General features: G+C 42.0%; 1 protein-coding gene across 1 annotated transcript in view; it reads left to right on the top strand.

Moving 5' to 3' along the window:
• Window positions 1-13,203, top strand: part of KCTD16 (potassium channel tetramerization domain containing 16) — a 269,413-nt gene extending 256,210 nt beyond the window's left edge. Inside the window, exon 3 of the mRNA XM_019424578.2 lies at window positions 877-13,203. Within this exon, the coding sequence (XP_019280123.1) occupies window positions 877-1,331 (455 nt within the window). The 3' untranslated portion in view covers window positions 1,332-13,203. The remainder of the gene's footprint in view (window positions 1-876) is intronic.
• Window positions 13,204-19,933: the final 6,730 nt, after the last annotated feature.

Below are 19,933 nucleotides of genomic sequence, written 5' to 3'. Positions count from 1 at the left end.
ACCATAATTCAGAGAAAAAAGTGATAAATATTTCTGAGGAGAGGTGAGCAAGGACTGCAGAGAGAAGTTAAACCCTGAACATTGTTTTTGAAAGAAACGCAGGAATTTTTACAGTCAAGCAAATTCAAGAAGAATGATTAATTGCTTTGGTTATGGTATTTGGGAAATTTACATTCAAATCTCAGCTCTGCCACTTGCAAAATGTACAAACTAGGGTAAGTTTCTTAAATTCTCAGGGTCTGTCTCAGTTTCCCTGTATGGGAACTAGGAGTGGGGCTACTGAGCTCATAGAATTATCATACGGCTCCCATGAGTTGATGGCTGTGCAGAACTCACCTGGGGGCTGCCACAAAAGAAGCCCTCCCTGACCCTTCCCCTCTTGTACCTGATTACAGTAACGTGGAGCTTTGGATCCGGGTTTAACGTCAGCCACAGTAAAATCAGGTAGCATTTACGGAGGGTAAATATCATGCACTGCATTAAGCATTTCACTTGATTTATTTAAATCCTCCCTACAACTCAAGGTAGTAGGAGGATGATTATACTCACCTTCCCAGTGAGGAAACTGAAGCTCTGAGAATGGAAGGGGACTGCCGGGGTGACAAGGTTAGTGAGTGGTACAGCTGAGCCGTTGGTCACAATGCCTGTGGACGGAAGCGTGATGCCATCCTTCCTTTTGTGCAGTAGACCACTAACTTCCTTCCATCAGCAGATTTGGCTTTTGGGTAGTCATGCTGTAGCCTGGCCTGTGTGGCCCCCTGCTTTTTCTGAAGACGTGGCTGTGGACGCTTGGGTGCGTGTGTGTTCAGGTGCTGTGCTGCTCCTCCAGACTGAGGTGGCTGGCATTAACCCCTTGGGTGCTGTGCTTCCTTGCAGGTGAGCCTTCCAGGTGGTCATCCTCACACTGCCACTGCTGCTGCAAGAGCACCGCAGGCGACAAAGAAGGGGAGAGTGGCACGTCTTGCAACGACCTCTCCACCTCTAGCTGCGACAGCCAGTCTGAGGCCAGCTCTCCGCAGGAGACGGTCATCTGTGGGCCCGTGACACGCCAGACCAACATCCAGACTCTGGACCGTCCCATCAAGAAGGGCCCCGTGCAGCTGATCCAGCAGTCGGAGATGCGGCGGAAAAGCGATCTGCTCCGGACTCTGACTTCGGGCTCCAGGGAGTCGAACATGAGCAGCAAAAAAAAAGCTGTTAAGGAAAAGCTCTCCATTGAGGAAGAGCTGGAGAAATGCATCCAGGATTTCCTAAAGATCAAAATCCCAGATCGGTTCCCCGAGAGAAAACATCCTTGGCAGTCTGAACTTTTACGGAAGTATCATCTATAGGGGAGGGGCGGGGGGCGGGGCAATGGGAGAAGAAAGAAATCATGTCACCATTTGGAAATAAACCTCCTAGCGAAATTCACATTTGAAAGAAAAGTAACAACTAACAATACGTTTGTGAGAACACAGTAGCCCATCGATACACTACTGCCTATTTACCTAGTTCACCTTAACATTTAAATCCACAGGGTAGATCTCTTTCCAGATGTGGAATTATAAGAAAATCTCTTTTTGGTTACTTGTTTGTTTGTTCACTGGGTCCCATGTGCTGAGCATCTTAGTATAAGGAGAGCCAGCTACAGTGGAGTAGCTGAGAGGCCTTGGGAGTCCTCTCTCCCCAACTGGGTTTTTCTCTCATCTTCTCCCTCCCTCCTTTGAATGAGAGCATGGTAGAAAGAGATCTGGCCCAATGGCATAGGTTTGGGTTTTTTTAATTTTCCTTTTCCTTTTTGTTTATGGGGTGGGGGGGAATGGCAGATTTATATGACTTTTCACTCAAATCTATTATGTGCCAGTTTATATTGACGACATACGCATGAGTATTTGTGCAAACACAAGCACAACGATGTATGTACATACACACAGTGCACACGTCCCCAGGGCCGGGGCATCCTAAGGGGATCACCCCTGCTCCCAGCAGCAACCTCTTAGACTCCTTCAGACAGAGGAGTCTCAGCTCCTTTCTTAAAACCCTTCTGGGACGATTTCCCAGCCTCTCTTGGCAACACTTTATACCATCAGGTAACCCTCATCATCAACAAATTGTCTTCCTTATTTTGAAATGAACACCCTCAGGCTCCATAGTACGGTTTTGCTCTTTGTCTGCACTAGGAGAGGGTGAGAAGAGCTAGTAAAACATTCTTTGTATTAAAGAAACAGACATTCCGAGCCGCGAAAATTCTCCCTGACCCCACACTCAGCCTTCCCCACCCTGAGCTGAGTTACCTTCCTTCTCTCAATGTTTCCAGAGTCCTTCCTGCCCACGTTTTAATGGCGTGGGCTTTTCATGTAATCTGCATTCAGTTCTCTGCGTCCCTATATGGCTGTGGAAGTAAGAACAACACACAGGACTTGAATAGGGGTCCAGCCTTTTGTTTTGTTTCTTTAAGAAGCACTTGTATTCCACGCTCTACCTGATTTCTCATAGCCTTTTCAAACTACAGTGCTACATTGTTACTTCTGGTAGCTGGTCTTGTCTTTAGTATTCTGGGATTTGGCTGTGTCTGTACTATGATGTGGCTGTCATTTCCTTGATATGAATGCACAACCCAACTGGATAACTAGAGCTTGAAAATGAAGGTTTTGGCTTTCTAAGCTATCTTTCTTGAGTCCATCTTTGGCCTGTAGAGACACAGCCAAAAAGAAATTGTTAATAGCCATCTATCCATATGGTTCTGTATTCCATAAATGTACTAATAGGTCTTTCATAGGCTTGTGGTAAATGAGGATGAAAAGACCAGTTTTTATTTTCAGCATTCCTCATGCATTTCAGTGGGAACTTAAACAATAATTTGTCAATCATTGTTTGTGTGCCAAGCACTCCTATTTTTATTTTTTATTGTGTGTGTGTGTATGTGTATATGTATCACAGGTAATAAAGGCAACTGGATGATGTCTGTAGGAGGGAAAAGTAATGACCACTCACTTCCTTTTGAAATATTTTGTTGATGCACATTTATTATGTAAGAGGTTCTCTCTTGATTCCTGTTACTAGTGCCTATTTAGTATATGGATATCTTTCTGAATTTTTGTAATTATTGCCCTCACCTCTGGGTGACAAACGCAGCCAATGTTTTCCTGTCCTGAGGTTCAAATGGAATTTAAAGGTCTACTTAAGTGAAAAAGAAAGTTCACCTAGGGAGTTGAGTTGTTAAGAGATTTACCATTTATGAATTTAAGTGGTGTCCGTTTATGTATTAGTATATTAGCAGGCATTTGTTCGTAACTACAACATAATTTTGTAAAGCCTACCAATATATCTTGTTTCCTTTCAAAGTTTCTTAATACCATACCCAAATACCATCATCCCAATGATAGCAGTCCTGCAAAGAATCACAGAATTGAATGGGTCAAGAAGAAATTGAATACAGATAAAATATCCCCAAACTCACTTAGGTCAGATGATTCCTGTGGCCCTGTTGGAATCTGCCATCTACATTAACTGCCCAAAGTTCCAGCTTCCTTAAATTTCAGGCCTGACTATAATGGTGTCAAGACAGAGATGCACTAGTAAGAACTGGAGGAGGAGGAAGATGTCAGTCCACCCCACTGCTTCTACCGCCTGCTTTCAATAGGAAACCCAACACTGCAAAGAAAATGTTCATGGCGTACGTCCCTGACCCTTGACCCGTCGTGAATTTTTTTCTCCATAGGCAATCCTTAGACCTCCCCAGTGAACAAAACTGGTGGTAGGAAATCTGATTAAAACAATAATAACAGTTTTAATCTGGGTCAGCTCTAAACTGACACCTACCCGTAGTCCAAATAGCTAAGACAACTGTGGGTGTTGATTATGGAGATGAATATAGACCTGATCGGGAAATCTCTGAGGAGCCACCAAGTCCGTGGGAAGCTTCTGTCCTTGTTTGAGTGCAGTCATCCCCTGAGGAAAGTGTGGCCTGCCACAATGGAAATGAGCTCTAAGTGAGTTACACGATTAAACCTTCGGTTACCCCTGATTCATGCCAGTTTCCCAGAACTTAGAATAGCTTTAGGAACTTGTAGTTCACTTCTGGACAGAACGATATATGTGGTTCACTTCTTAAATACTGGTTATGATGAGGGCCGTAATTTGCTGATATGAGGAAACTAAGAACATCCGATGGATCGAATGAATGAGGAATCATGTGTAGAACCCCAACTTAGGTTGCAGTGCTAAAATCCAGTGAGGTTGGGGATGTCACTCTCTACAGGTCCATGGATCTCCTGAAGTCAGAAACACATTTATGAAGTCCTCCTACCCACTATCAAAAAGGAAGTGACTTATGTTTAGCAGGAAACGGGGGAGACAGGAAAATAAAACTGTGAGATCACTGTGGTGCCGTGATCTCCCTCCCCCTGCTGAGAAAAAATTGCACTGAGATGTGGTCATAAAACAACAAAGTGAGGTGGCTTCCAGAATATGCTGTGGTGTAATCCTTTATGATTGTAGGCAGTTATCTTACTGGACATGCATGCCTGGTAAATTAAAATAAAAGGGGAACAACGCACAAATCATGTGTTCCCTTCGCCCTTTATTCCTCCTTAGCCATGTCTACCCTCAACTGATTCACTTAGGGAGACACATTTATTAGAAGAAAACTAATGGACATTTTCACTTTTCAGTTGCCCTTGTTTGATTCAAAGGCACCTTTATTCCTAGGCACAGATGTGTGTTCTTCATCGTGGGCCCTCTTAGTTGTCAACAGCTTGTGCTTTTGCATTACTTTTGCTTCTCTAGGCTTTAGATTCCCCTCTGATTATCCTTTGTTGCTGCCACAGGCAAAACACGCTCCAGTGAGAAGAAGAAAAGGCATGTATGGTGTTTGGCAAAATTTCCTGACACCAACTCCCATAATGGGAGCCACACGTAGATTCTCAGACATTTTCCTTCGTTATAGTTGTAACCTTCCAACTTTGTATGTACCATGACGAATTAACCCAGCGCATTTGAGTGCTGGTATTTTCTGCCACTAGATACCATGCTGTGGAATTTGACTAACCTTGGTCTTCTAGATGATCTTTGCTAGAATGAATGAGAGTCTTTCTGTGAACTTTTAGGGAGAATTCTTTGTCACCTCCACTTGACATAGCAATTTTCAAAGGAAAAATGAAGAGAGTCATTTTTTTCCCCCTGGTGACTCTGTAGCAGATAAATGCTTTTGCCAATTTGCATGCTGGGTTGTAGGTTTAGCATGGGCCATTTCTCTCCTTAATGTCTTGGCATTGTTGGCATCTTGCAATCTTGATGGCCCACTGTTCCAATTTATTTATTTTCTTTTATTTGTCAAATAACACACTAGAGAAGGAATCTGAGTGAGTATTCTGTATTCTGAGTTAAAATGGAGTTAGATGTCATTTGTACAGGACTGTACAATGATTAATATCTGCAGAGAAATTAGACCAAATGAAACCTGCTGGAATGAGTTTGATTTATATTGCCTTCATCACTCTGGATTTAGATGAAATGGTTATTGCTCTCCACCCCTGCTAAAAGAAAAGAGTCTTAAACTTTAATAATCACCATGTTATGATGCAACCACAGAACTTATATGTTTGAAATATCTGTATTTCTCATCTTGCAACATACATTCAAATGGAGATTCTTTTCCTAGTGACCTCCACTGCAAACTTTTAGCAGTGTTGTTCAATACTTGGTGTGCACAAAAATCTTTTGTAGTACCTGTAAAAATGCAGATCCCTTTACCATAGCTCCAGAGAGAGTGATTCAGAAACTTCTAGCAGGGCCAAGGAATATGCATTTTGGCCCAGCATCTTTAATGATTTTGATGGGATGGTCTCTGGACTTTTAAGAAATTCTGTTGAGGGAACTATGCAGAGGTCTGTATTTTCTCACTTCCTTTCACTTTTATTTCCACTACAAAGAAGCCAAGGCTTACACTATTCATTATCTTAAGAGAAAAGGCCCAAAGAAAAGAATCCTAGGACTAAGGCAGAGTAGATTCCATGGTTCTTCTGCCCTTTCATCTGCCTGTCAACCACAGCACCTCTCCATTTTGTGCATATTTGTGTATTTTGTTTTTGTTTTGTTTTTTGCCAGACTGAAAGCCTGCATCAATATAGTTTTATGTCTTGGTACTGAGGGTAGATGGGAGCACATCTCTGAGTGAGATGTATCCTTATGATACCCATCAAGGAAGGAAAAAAAGGTGAAGTTTCGCAAGGACAGTTGTTTGTTTCCAGGCCTTGTGCAGTCTGAGTCAGAGGAACTTGATAATGATCCATAATTTAATGGTGGTGTGTGTGGCCCCAAAGGCGGTCCCATTAACTGCACATATAAACACCACCAAAATGAATAGGCAGTGATTAGTGAATTTAGCTGCATCTCACCAATAAGATCCTGAGTCACTGAATTGCTAAGTTTGTCCAATTTGACTTACGCAAAATTATGACACTCTCAGATAGTTGAAGATCCTGAATGCTGATATTAACTAAAACTGGCAAGCAAAACCCATGAGGGAAAATAAATATGGAAGGAAGGAAGGGAGGATAGAAGAAAAGAAGGAAAGGGGAGGAGAGGAGAGGAGAGGAAGGAAGAAAAAGAAAATTCAAAACACTGTTCATATTTCATATACGATGGCAAGAAGGAGATGAATTTCTATAATTTTCCACTCTGACCAGAAGGGATGGCCATACTATGATTATTAAGATAGAAACCATTTTAGGGAGTTTCAATGATCCAGTTGGTTCTACCCATATAACAGAATAACTGGGCAGGTATCAAATTCCCACGTGATACAAGAAATAGAGAATGAATGGCTTAAATACACTCTCATGATGATCCTCCATGAATATTTAAACACCACTGTCATAGGAAAGTAAAGAATGGTTAATGAAATTAATAAACTTAAATTGCCAGTTAAGATTATTTGGCCAAGATTTTTTAAAAATGTTAAATTGGATTCAGCTTGCTTCCCTCCTCTATTTCCCAAGTAGGGTCCCTTCATTGTCCCAGCTTCCTAACCTTTAAAAAAACATTTCTCTTGTTTGTGAACAAAGTGTGTTGTTTACTGGGGAAAGAATTTTTAGTTCCTAGACTGTCACCCATGCTTTATTTAGGAAATTTACTTTGAAAAAGCTAAAGAAGAATGTACCCTAGCCCTGCAACTATCTAGGGGTTTGTCCTGGGTTGAACAGGAGTGGTGATTTTCCTGTTAATCAGCCTCCTAAAAGCACTTACATGCTGACTGGAGGATTTAGTGTCTCCTTTCTCCAGCAACCTCTTTCATCTTGTCAGTTGATTCTTAGAATTGACCTTTAGCTAATTTACCTGCATTTGCACAATAAAAACCAGCCTCACTTCAGACTTTCTCTACTGCTGGTGGTTGGCTCCATCCATCACAAATGGAAGCAAGATTGATGCACCAGAAAGTAGCGGAGACTTGCTTAGTAACTGCACCTCCGTGTGAGTGTATGGGAGTGTGGACGCACACTTGTGCGATTTTTAGGTCAGGGTTGGGTCAGTGGCTAATGTCCGTGATAATGCTATCTGCATGCATGGAAAAAGTCTTCGGTTACAAAGTTTCAAAGCTTTGAATTCAGCACGAATTGGTCTTTACTATGGGTGTCAGTGCCTGACAATGTTGAGCAAAGCTGGTCTGCAGATGTGGATTTTGAGCACCACGGGTTTCAGGGTAAACATCAAACTCATTTTTATTCATATAGTCACTAGTAGCAATGACATTTACTCAAAAAAGAAAAAAAAAATAGAAAAGGAAAGGGAAGAAAAAAAGATAACCATGAAAGCTAAAATATACACAGGATTCTCAGTGATTACTGGCAGTTTTTCTCAATTGCAGCCAGTGGTCATTGATTTATTCTTGTATGTGAGAGAAACAGTCTCAGGAAACACTCTTCTTCGATTTGTGTGGGTTACGTGTATTTCAGGCAGTGGGTCTCATTCAGGGGTGATTTTTGTCAAAGCCCCAGGGGACTTTTGGCAGGTGCCTGGAGACATTTTTGATTGTCATGACTTGAGAGGTGCTAACTGGCATCCAATGGGTAAAGACCAGAGATGTTGCTAAACATCCCAGAATGCACAAGACAGCCCCACAACAAATAATTATGCAGCCCCAAATGTCAATAGCGCTGAGATGGAAAAACCCTGAATTAAGGGTTGGCTCTCATGTTCCAAAGCATTGTTGCCATGAAGAGAAAGGACATCTGGTTCAGGAGATTGGATGAGGTGGTGTGATAGTAATTATACCACCTTACATCTCTACAGGGTTTACTTAAGATGGCATACAACTGTCCTTTTATGCAAATGTGAATGCTGAGATTTAGAGAAGTTTACATCCTGGTTTCTGGGGTGTCAGTAATGACGGGGTAGGTCTGCGGTCTGGGATTCTGTCTTCTAGTCACTTTCTGCCTCAGAAAAACGGTATTTCAGTGAAGTCATCAATCTTACAACTAAATGGGTTTGGTGTAAAACACTTTGGGAGCATTTTGAGTTCACACGACCATATTAGGGATGTTTTTCAAGCCAAACCACAGTAGCTAACAGGTGCTCTTAAGAAATGAAACAGGAAAAAGGGAGAAAAAGTACTGAGAATAGGCCAATGATTTCATCGTCTTAAACTGCTTATCATGTACTTAGTTTCTTTAGGCCGAAAACCCCCTTGCTAACGATGACACTTAGAGCTAGGAAAATATTCTCATTCTCATACTGGAGGTCCCCATGCCCTTATTTTCAAAGACGTGACAAGTCTGAGCATAGACCCTGGCTATTGAGCCATATTATTTCATTTGTATGTACTGACTTCATTAGGACACAAAACATGTTTGTGTCTTAAATATTTGACATTTTTCTTTCAACTTCTCATGCTAACATCCCAGTGTTGGAATAAAGGTCAGAACATTCTATCCTCATGTCATCCAAGGGAAACTGGGACCCAGAGACTTAAAAGTCAGTCATGCATTCTTTCCTTTTTCATGCATTCATTTGGCAGGCTTTTGTTGAGTGCCTACCATGTACAGGCCACTGTGGTGAGCATTATAATGTACTGGGGAATCACGTGTGTGATACAGCACTTGAATTCCTATCCCTCAATTCCTAGACTAACATTATTTTTGTATGTAATTCTGATCCACATTCTAGATTTCTAATTTAAATATTAAGTTATAAATGACGTATATTAAGGATAGTGTGCACACAAGGAATATGTGCCAGAAAACATGCCTTATCTAACCCTATAATTACCCAACAAAGTAGGCCCTGTTACTGTCCTCTTCTCACAGATGAAGTCAGTGACAATCAGAAAGGTAAAGTCGCACATAACTTGACAGTGGAAGAGCCAGATTTCCATCTGGGTTTATTAGACTCCAACCACCTCATTATATAATGTTTTGTCTCTGTTCTCTGGATTTCACCTGTTTCTGGTTTCTTCTACTCTAACCAAAAGGTAGCCAGGAAGAACCCAGCCTGACACCCTTCCGGAAAGTCATTAGCTAATAAACTATAAATCCCATTAGACATGCACCTCCCTAGGAGATAAAGAAGGGCACACCTGGAGGGGTAGTCTTGCCTCCCACAGACTGTACTTCCTAACACACGCCCTATCAAGGGGCAGTAACATTACAGAACACATGTCTGGGGAACACTGATGCCCTAAGAAACCCAAAGTGGTGAGATACGTTCTGTGTTAAGACGATGGTGCCTACACCTGCTTCCTGGGCATTTACAGGTTACCAGGGAGATCTCACGGGAGGTAAAATAGGCCTGCGTGCGTGTGTGTGTGGGTAAGTGCATGTATGTGCTATTTTCACCTTTGGGCCTTCTAAACAATATCAGTTTTTTCAAGATAGGTCAGAAATCCAAACATGATTGGCTGCCCCCAGAATGTCATCATTACTGTTCTAAGTTGGAAAATAAGAGAGGCGGCCACGAAAGGAAACTGCACTGAAATAGGAGTGTGTGTATGAAGAATATGTATATATGTGTGGTGTGTATGTGTGTTAATATATAACTTTTATGTATATATGTATATATGTGTGTACATCTATCTAAATGTATATATCTATCTATATCTATACATATGTATACACACATAAATCTGATAGTTTGAAACTGGGATTTTGAGTTTGAGGGATTATTATTATTATTATTATTTATCATTGGTTTCCTAGATAGTTCTGTTTTCCAAAGTTATCTCCCACTATGAGTGTGTATATATTATGGTACCAAAAATATGATTAGAATACCTTGGTATAACATCTATGGATACAAAACCAAAGTGCATTTAAGGAAAAGTCAAACTTGTAAAAACTGGCTTTCTTATTTGAACTAGTGGTTTGAATTCCAAACTATGTGTTTTCGAACATGATCATTCCCACCCCCCCCCAAAAAAAAGTCCCAAAAGAACAAAAAGCAAAAACCCCACCAAATGAATATGATGATATTTAAGAAGAAAAGAATAAGACTATATAGGTCTACAAGAGCACAAATTCAGTGGTTATTACACTAATGGTATTTCACCTGCTATCCATTAGTTTATTCTTTCCCTACTGGTTTCACTTTAGCATTCGTGGGAAGGGGATCCCTGTAACCCTACACAATTTGTATGTGGAGCTAGTTACCTGTTTAATTGTTTTAAGACTATAGTAAATAACTTGTAATATGCACATTGTAAATATATAGTACAGCTTAAGGGCACGTTGTAATAATAACCAAACACTTTCCAGACTCCTGCATATAACCCAGTAAGCCTGTTCAGACACCAAAACAGCTGCTCAAAGAGGGAACAACATACAGTGAAGTGAAAGACAATTGCTTATGTTTTGGCATCTTATAGACAGAATGGCCAAATGACTAAATTTAATCGTGGCACTCTTACGAATATGGTAAGTTATGTTTTCGTTCATAACCACATGCTTTGCATGTTTTGCGTATTCAGTCAACCTATGCAAACAGAGCTTCCCTGGAGGTCCATGGGATCAGTTTGTATGCCTACAAGCCCATCCCCTCAGAAATAGCCTGACTCCCAGCCCAGGGCCAGCCTACCTGTCCAAGCACACAATCCTTCTCCCAGGGACCTGTCAGGTTTGCTCACACAATCAGAAGCGTTTGCAAGATAATTCATTACGGTCACTTTTTTTTTCCCATAGGCTCCCTGCAGATGTGGTCTTAAAAGCATATGAAAGAAAAATCAATTTTGTAGCAATTAAACGTTCTAATTAGCTTTAAGAACACTTGAAAAAGGAGTGGTTGTTTGTCCCAGCGATTTTGGAGCAGAGGGGGAAGTTTTACCTCATCCCTGGCTTCAAGTTCCCCTATCATTTTCTCTCATTGATTTATTTTTAATTCCAAAGGAGAATGTTGAATCAGGAGAATTTTGCTTGAAATATTCTTAGTGTATAAAAGGACAGAGTAACGTGTTTTTTGTAAATCAGGAGGGGTAGAGAAGTGCCAAAACCCCTGATTACTCTGTTTCTGATATAAAGAAATGGATTCATGAATTCATGGAGTGGTATCCTTCTTAAAACACATAGAAACACAGAGGCACCTGGGTGGCTCGGTCAGTTAAGTGACTGATGCTTGATTTCAGCTCAGGTCATGATCTCACTCTATTTGGGTTTGAGCCTGGTGTCGGGCTCCTCACTGACAGCATGGAGCCTGCTTGGGTTTCTCTCTCTCCCTCTCTCTCTGCCCCTCCCCTGCTCATGTTCTCTCTTTCTCTCAAAAATAAATACATAAACTTTTTAAAAAACACAGAGAAATACAAACTTAGGGGACTTGCATTTCAGAGAGTCCTATTGAAAGCTTTAATGGGATCTGCTATAAATGGGTGACCTTTTAGATTAGTGATGGAGTCCAGTTTGCTTCCCTTATAAGATTTTACTCTGTAAAATCAAGAATCTTTGTGTTGGCTGAAGGAATTGAACTCATGATCTCAGTTGAATTCCTGTTCCCCTCATCTTTCAGAACCAGCAGAGCACTGGGTTGAAGCTAACCAACAAGATAATTTGTCCAAATTAAATGGACACATTTAAATATTATCAGCATCACCCTCGACACTTATAAAAATCAAGACCCTGTTGATGAGGTCACCTGGAGATCTCCAAACACGGTTTGCCAGGAATTATCAAGCTCCTCCTACATCCATTGCTGATGCTTTGAATGTGATGTCAACATAGAGGAGTCTGAATTTTGCTGGTACTAATATCGAGTGGTGATCTGTTGGGGCCTTGCTCATGTTACTTTTTCCTGACCTCATTCAAGTGCTTGATGACTTGGGTCAGTTTGTTGCACACTGATGTATACCAAGTGGCACCCACTGAAATTACCTCTTCTCCTTTCCAATGCAGTTCGCTTGTACATAAGTGTAGTGTCAAATTGTTTACAGGTTCTTTTTGTGTATAATTGTGATAGCAGATTTAGCTCAAATTTTAAAGGCATCTGTTTATTGAATGGTGTTAAAATGAATGTGCTTATTACAGCATAAACATCATTAATTATGGACTCACACGAATGCATGTCTACATGTCGTCAATTTCCAGCAGCTCGGTTATCCAGCAAAAAGTCTGCGGTCTGTGAAAAGCAAATATACATAAACTACTGTGACTCTAATAACTCAGTAACTGTTTTTACCTTGGTATGTAACACTGTAGATTTTAGCCTGCTGTATTACTTTCTTACCTATTTGTTTGGGGGAGAGAGACATAAAAGGTAGTACTACTAATTGTCCCAATGGCATTGCACACCATTTTGGCCACCATTGGTCCACCTAAAAGGCAGCTGCCTATTGATGGAACAATGGCCCTGAGCAACATATAAATATATACATACATATCTATGTATGCAATTTCTACAATGCTAATTACTACCATCTATTTTCACTGCCAATGGAAACTACTATTTTCTTTGGAATCATTGATGATATAAAAAACCAATTTGCTATTATCTGCTTTCATATTCTGTTTAGCTCATCTAGTATGGTAAATGATACAGGTGCAGTATCAGTATTGTAAAATTGTGTGGTGAAAACTACAAAAGTCATTCTGTGGATATATTTTAAAAGGCAGACCAGAAACTATATTTCAGATTCTTGTGTGAATATAATTACAGAAATAGGCAACTATTTTTTATGTGTTTCCATAAATGACTCCATTTCATATACATTGTAACTTAGCACCAATCATAATAAATCATTTGGTAACATAGTTGTTATATATATATATATCTATTTTCAGTAGACCTAAGAGACTGATGATTCAACATTATTTCATGTGAACTCAAGAATTTTAGATGGAAGGTAATTACCATTGCAATTAGTTTATTTCTGGTTTGTTGTGGCAGCTTGCTGGATCGGGGTACAAAAAAGGAGACAGTAACTTGTAATTTAAAATTCTTAGAATAAGGGGCACCTGGGTGACTCCGTTGGTTAAGTGTCTGACTCTTCGTTTCAGCTCAGGTCATGATCTCGCGTTTCAGCAGGCGGAGCCCTGGGGTCGGGATCCATACTGACAGTGCAGAGCCTGCTCGGGATTCTCTCTCTCTGTCCCTACCCACGCCCCATCTCTCAAGATAAATAAACTTAAAAAAAAATCTTAGGATGGAATTACAATGAGTGGAGACCTTAGCACTGCCTCTTCTTACTCAGGCGGCTTCACTTTACTTATCAAGCCTCTTTGAACTTCAGTTTCCTCCCCTGTAGGTAGGGAACAAAAATAATAGATGCTTCCTAAGGCTAGTGTGAGAATTAAATCAGATAATTCAAGTAAAGCATTTAACACAGTCTGTAGTACTTTAAGTAAATAATAATCCCTAACTTTTCTTATTACTGTTTTCCAAAATGCATATTGTAAAGAGGAGTTTCCCTTCAACCCTCTCAATATTTGTATATATTTCTTCTCTTTTCCTCTTCAGCCTTTTATGACATCACCGATAGAGCTAAGTATTCTGTATGATTTTTAATCAAAAGGGAAAAATTACACAAAAGAAAAAGAGAATTCTTTTTCTTAGAGGGGCTTTAGAAATAATTTTGCCTTTTGCTGCCCATTGAAGTGTATTCAGCAGAACACTTGTCACATGATATGTGCTGAAAAGAGGGAAAGGGACTAGATGATGTAAGGCTTAGGGAATATAACTTTCTACCCACCCCACTTGATAATGTTAGTGTTCTTTACCATACTGAAAGCCCAGGGAGTTATGCAGTAAAGGAACTTTCAGACTTTATTTAACCCAGAACCTTCCAGACTTTTCTCACCAAGGATGCTTCTTGTCACTGCCTGGAGCAGTACAGCCTTGGTTCGTAGCCTTCTGGCAGGAAACAACTCAGCCAAGAGACCAGAAAACTCCAGCAAGCAGAGTTTACTGAGCACACTCACGAGAGTGGGGTGTAGGCCTCTTGGGGGAGGCTTAAGTGCCCCAGCAGAATTGGTCCCAGGCTTTTTACTTGTTAACTGGGGGACAAAATATTCATTACTTGGGGCAAGAAGCAGGGTTTCATGCCTTTTCTTCCTAATTTGGTGAGGGCTTCCTGTCCTGGTATCCTCCATCTTGGGTCTGTCTGGTTTGATCCAGCTCCTTGTGAGGTACTGACAGGACAGTCCTTTTACCTTCCAAATAGCTGGCCATGAAGGAAGGCTCCTTCCTTGGGGCCATGCGCCTTCGTCAAGTTCTTTTGTCTAATTCATTACATAGCATCCCTTAAGAAAGCCCACCGGGAGGGGGGTGGGCGAAACCACAATGCTAATGGATGTCCTGTGGCTTCTGTATTCGAATTTCCTTGACCATCTGGGCAGGATATGTCTGACTGCAGGTCCCAGATATCTCCAGCCCAACATCCACCCCCCCACCCCCAGCTCCTCCTCTTTCCTGTGGGACCCGGGCCTCACACAACTATCTAACTGCCTACCACACACACTTCTAGTTTTGAGGTGCACATTTTGGGAAAGGCTAATTTATCCTGTCTCTACTTTGTACAGGAGGGAAAGCTGAGCCCCAGGGAGAGGAAGGGATGTGTTCAAGTTGTGGTCTAGAACCCTGGGTCTAGAACCCCATCTATGGCCCCAAGCTGGGACATTCCTCCTAAAATACTCTCATGTAGGTGGCTGACAAAAGCAATGGAGTTATTCTGAAAAAGTCTTCTAAATTCACGACATCTGTCCTGCACAGACCCACAGTAAAGAGTCACACAAGGTACCGAAGTCCAAGCAGCAGAAAAATGAGGATCCAGTGTAGAGGAATCCTTTCCTAGACTCCGTCGCCTGCCAGATGACTTGGGGCAGGCCCAGATACCTGCCTGGACACCCCTATGCTATCATTATAGATCATTGCTACTACCAACACAGATGTGGCACCACGCTGTCCCTTAGCCCAGCAGAGGGATAAGAGCTTAGATAGACCAAAGTAGTGGAGGGGTTTGGAGGGCAACTCTCCTACGAATTCTTCTTTTTTAAATTTTTTAACGTTTATTTATTTTTTGAGAGAGGGAGAGAGAGAGAGAGAGAGAGAGAGAGAGAGAGAGAGAGAGAGAGAGAGAAAATGAGCAGGGGGGGGGGGGGACAGAGAGAGAGGCACAGAATCTGAAGCAGGCTCCAGACTCTGAGCTCTTAGCACAGAGCCCAACATGGGGCTCAAACTTATGAACTGTGAGATCATCACCTGAGCGGAAGCCAGAGGCTTAACCGACTGAGCCACCCAGGTACCCCTGAATTCTTCTTTTGTTAAAAGTAAGCTCTGTACACAACCTGGGATTTGAACTCTCAGGGCCAAGATCAAGAGTCACATGCTCTACTGATTGAGCCATCCAGGCAACCCCCCACCCCATGAATTCTTATGTGAGTTGTTGTGGCTTTCCTCCAAAAAAATTTAGGAATACCCTGTGTTGGGAAATTATGAAGTTCTTGACCTCCAGCCCAGAAATGGCTTAAATAGAGCCAATAACTTTGTTAAACGCACACTGTAGGGAAGACTTTGCTTCCATTGTTCCAAAATAATATAGACAAGTGAAGGATCGATGTCAACAGGATAAGCTGGCTTTAGGCTTACAGGCTACAGCTTTAAAGAACGAGAAGCCTCAAGAACGTATGTGACACCATTGTCCTACCTAGTACAGCAGCTGGGTTCTCCACAAACCAAGGGTCCAGAGAACACCCTGCAGAAGCACTGTGATGTGGGTAGTGAGGATATGAGGCTGCTCTCTGCACTTACTTGGGAAGCTGTGTAGAAGAGAGTGTATGTGAGGACCCAGTGGGAATGTACTGATGGTGAATCAGGAGAAAGACTTCCCCTTGAGCTTTCTGGAGAGACCTGAGTGAAATATGTCCTCATACATCTCAGCCCTGAAGTTACAAAGAGCCAGCGGTTACATACAGCCACTGTCCAAAAACTCATCCTTCTGACAAATTGAGTTGAACAGGACTTGATCAGAAAGATCACAGCTTTTGGAATGAGGGCACTGAAATAGGGAAAAATACCACCTTCTCAGACAACACTTCTCCTCCCCTCCAATTTCAACCTAAAAGAAGCGTTCCTTCCCATGGGAGGAACGAAACGTAGGAGCCCTGTCAATCTCAGCCCTAATGGCAGCTGTCAGGGACACAAGTCACCATAGGTGTTTATCCCAGTAGGGAGTAGATAACAGCTCCTAGCCTGGCCGAACACCTTCAGCTTTTAATAAGTGAGATTCACCTTGAAAGCCTTAAAAATAGCAACGCGGCGGCAGCAAAGGCCCAGGAGGGTCGGTTTTCCAAACACTCAGAGTCCCAGAGAGCTCCGGATTCACCCCCGTGGGATTGTTGCTTAGTGTCGACAACCACGTCATGAATGTACCAAAAGGAAAGTCTGGGCACCAAGTTTGGTGTTTGGCTTGTTATCTCCCTTTCTTCTCGTTCACCGTATCCCCTGTCTTTAGGGTAACAAGAAACAAAACACCCTCTGTAACCTGAAGATAGCAGGTACATTGAAATGAGTTTGCTATTTCTCTGCTAAGAACTGGATCTGGGCTGCAACGTGCTGTCCAAAGCTATAAAATCCCTGGTGGAAGTGAAACAATTCAATGTGACGTCCCCAAGACATAAAATCACCAAGCCACATGTCCCTTCTGACATACAAAAAAGCCGGTTTTATTTTTTCCTTCATCCCTCTTGGTTTCTCTGCTTGTGCATCTCTGCTTTTCCGTTTCTCTCTTTTTGTTCTATTTGCTTTTCAAATGTCTGATATACAGAGTAAACATGTTTGATATATATGACCCCCCCACCCCCAGTGCCACACTCTTCTCTAGGCCTCTGTTTCCTTAACTGATCTGTGAACAAGGACTTTGGAGGAGGTGCTTCTATGCACCATGCTGTCATTCCTCCTCTCTACTGGTTTTTGCCTGGGCCCTCACCAGTCCCCTAACTTGAGGGTATGCGTGGAGGGGCCGGATGGGAGGCTTTGCCGTCTCCCCCCAGTTAACAGTTTCAGATGGTCTTTGAGAGAAAACAGCTGGTCTATCTAAGAGAGAACAAAGGATAAGAAAGAGGTAAGGTGGCTGTGGGTGGACCTTTCAGATGGTGTTGTTCCAAAGTCTTCCTGAATGGGTGGGCTGTCCTCACTCTTCCCTCTGACTGTGGGCCTCCCAGGGGCTGACATAGGTACCCAAGCCCTTTCAGTGTTGATTTCCATATGTGCCCAGGTTTAATGATTCATCTCCTGCATGACCCAGAGCTGCAGGTTGTGTTTCAGAAAGTCCAGTGTGAATTTCCAGTTTGCCTTCAATATAGATAGATTGGACAAGGGTAGACAACAATGGACAAAGAGTCAACTAATGGGAGTTGGGGATGGGAGCACCACGGCTGTCAGCAAATTCTTCCTTCTCCCCCCTCTCCCCTGGGAAAGAATATATCTTGGTACCTAGAAATGAAATGTCAAAGATGGACACTGGACTCTCTCTCTGCCACCTCCATGAACAAATGGGAGAGGGTATGAAGAAAGAAAGAGAGAAAATAACACTCTATGAATGGGAGGCATGAGAGTATTTTCCTGCTCAAGTAAATGAATAGCATAGTGATTATCTTGGTCCACTCTTAAGGAAGCTGCTACCTGTAGGTCACTTTGCAGAGCCTGGTTTCCACATTCACAATGGGAATTAAATCCGACTTACCCGTGAGGTTTGCAGTGAGTATGCTTTTTTCATCTAAAGTTCTAAAAGCAGAAGCAAAAGGTCAGGATTTGGAAAGTTTTCCACCATTTACCCCTTCTATCATCCTTTCACATAACTTCACATGGGTCTGTTAGCCATGGGGTACCTTACACTGATATTTATGAGGCCATGAGGAGATTCTGGAATTAGAGCAGAATGAAAGTTAGTGAGACGACATAGAGACATGTTCAGTGCAGTTGCCTCCCATATTTTGTAGTATTCTTTTATTAATAAATGTCAACCAAAGACAAAAACACACAAGGGGTATCTTGGGTAGCTTCTTACTGAGTTGGGGAAAATTGATTATTTTCTGGCTTATGACATGCAGGCAGGGTAGATGCCATCTTCCGCCCCAGCGGAAGCACCCAAACAAAAGACACCTCTGAAATAAGCAAGACCCAGACCCAAGGAGACCCATAGGGGTTCCCACGACCCTAAGGGCAGCCCTGGAGGAAGTCATCGCAAGTGCTGAATTCCAAGGGTCTTTCTTTAAAAACCCTGGGAAATACCCTTTGTAGCAACGTGGATGGAACTGGAGAGTGTTATGCCAAGTGAAATAAGTCATACAGGGAAGGACAGAGTCCATATGTTTTCACTGCTATGTGGATCCTGAGACACTTAACAGAAGACCATGGGGGAGGGGAAGGAAAAAAAAATGGTTAGGGAGGGAGCCAAAATATAAGAGACTCCTAAAAACTGAGAACAAACTGAGGGTTTATGGGGGGGTGGGAGGGAGGGGTGGGTGGGTGATGGGTATTGAGGAGGGCACCTGTTGGGATGAGCACTGGGTGTTGTATGGAAACCATTTTGACAATAAATTTCATATTAAAAAAATAAATGAATAAAATAAAATAAAATAAAATAAAATAAAATAAAATAAAATAAAATAAAATAAATAAGTAAAAACCCTGGGAAATAAAACAAATGGTAAGAGGTCCAACAATTATATTTCCTACAGGCACAAGACCTTGGGATGTTTCTCATGGGCCCAACTTCATGGGCCTAATCTCGTGAACTTGACTTCCCCCAGATCTTTCCCTCCCTCTGACCCTGTTTCCCTCCCTTGCTGTTTCTGCTCTGAAATTCTCAGAGTAACCTAGGGGAAAAAAAAAAAGGCAGAAAAGAGGCAACAAGGAGTTGGAATGAAATAGAGTCTGGGAGGGGAAGGGAAAAAGGTCTGGAGGCTTGCTTCTCAGGGGATCCTGTGCATAAGCAGCTGTGGCAGTACCCAGAGGCATGTTAGAGCTACAGGCTCTCAGGGCCACCCCCCCCCCCCCCACTCCTACTGAATCAGAATCTGAATTTCATCAGAACCCAGGTTGTCACACACAGGTCAAAGTCTGAGAAGCATTGGCCTGTAAGGTATGGCAGGATGCCTAGACATAGCCTTGGGGGCAAGGAGGTTCAAGGTGAAGGGATGTATGAGAGGTGGATGGCTCCGAGTGGAGCCTTGGAGTTAGGTGATGGGGAGGTTGCTGTGGCGATAATAAAAATACCACCGGTGGGTGAAATTACACTTCATGTTTGAGTGAAGAAAACTTTATTGGTAATTTTTAAAAGTTTCTTACTTTGGATAAAAGATGGTCAATGTGAACGTTTAGCAGCTAAACAAAAGAAGGCAATAAAAGTTAACTGTAGTTGCAACATCAGTTATAACCAGAGTTAACATTTTATCCTTTCTTCCGCTTTCTTTGTGTGTGAGTATATTATATAAAGACGGATACACAACGACATATGGATATAATTCATCAAGGTAAATAT

The sequence above is a fragment of the Panthera pardus genome, unplaced genomic scaffold (assembly GCF_024362965.1).
Source record: "Panthera pardus isolate Hobbes unplaced genomic scaffold, ASM2436296v1 HiC_scaffold_2, whole genome shotgun sequence".
In the NCBI taxonomy this organism is placed as follows: domain Eukaryota; kingdom Metazoa; phylum Chordata; class Mammalia; order Carnivora; family Felidae; genus Panthera; species Panthera pardus.
This window is presented reverse-complemented; position numbering and strand designations above follow the sequence as displayed.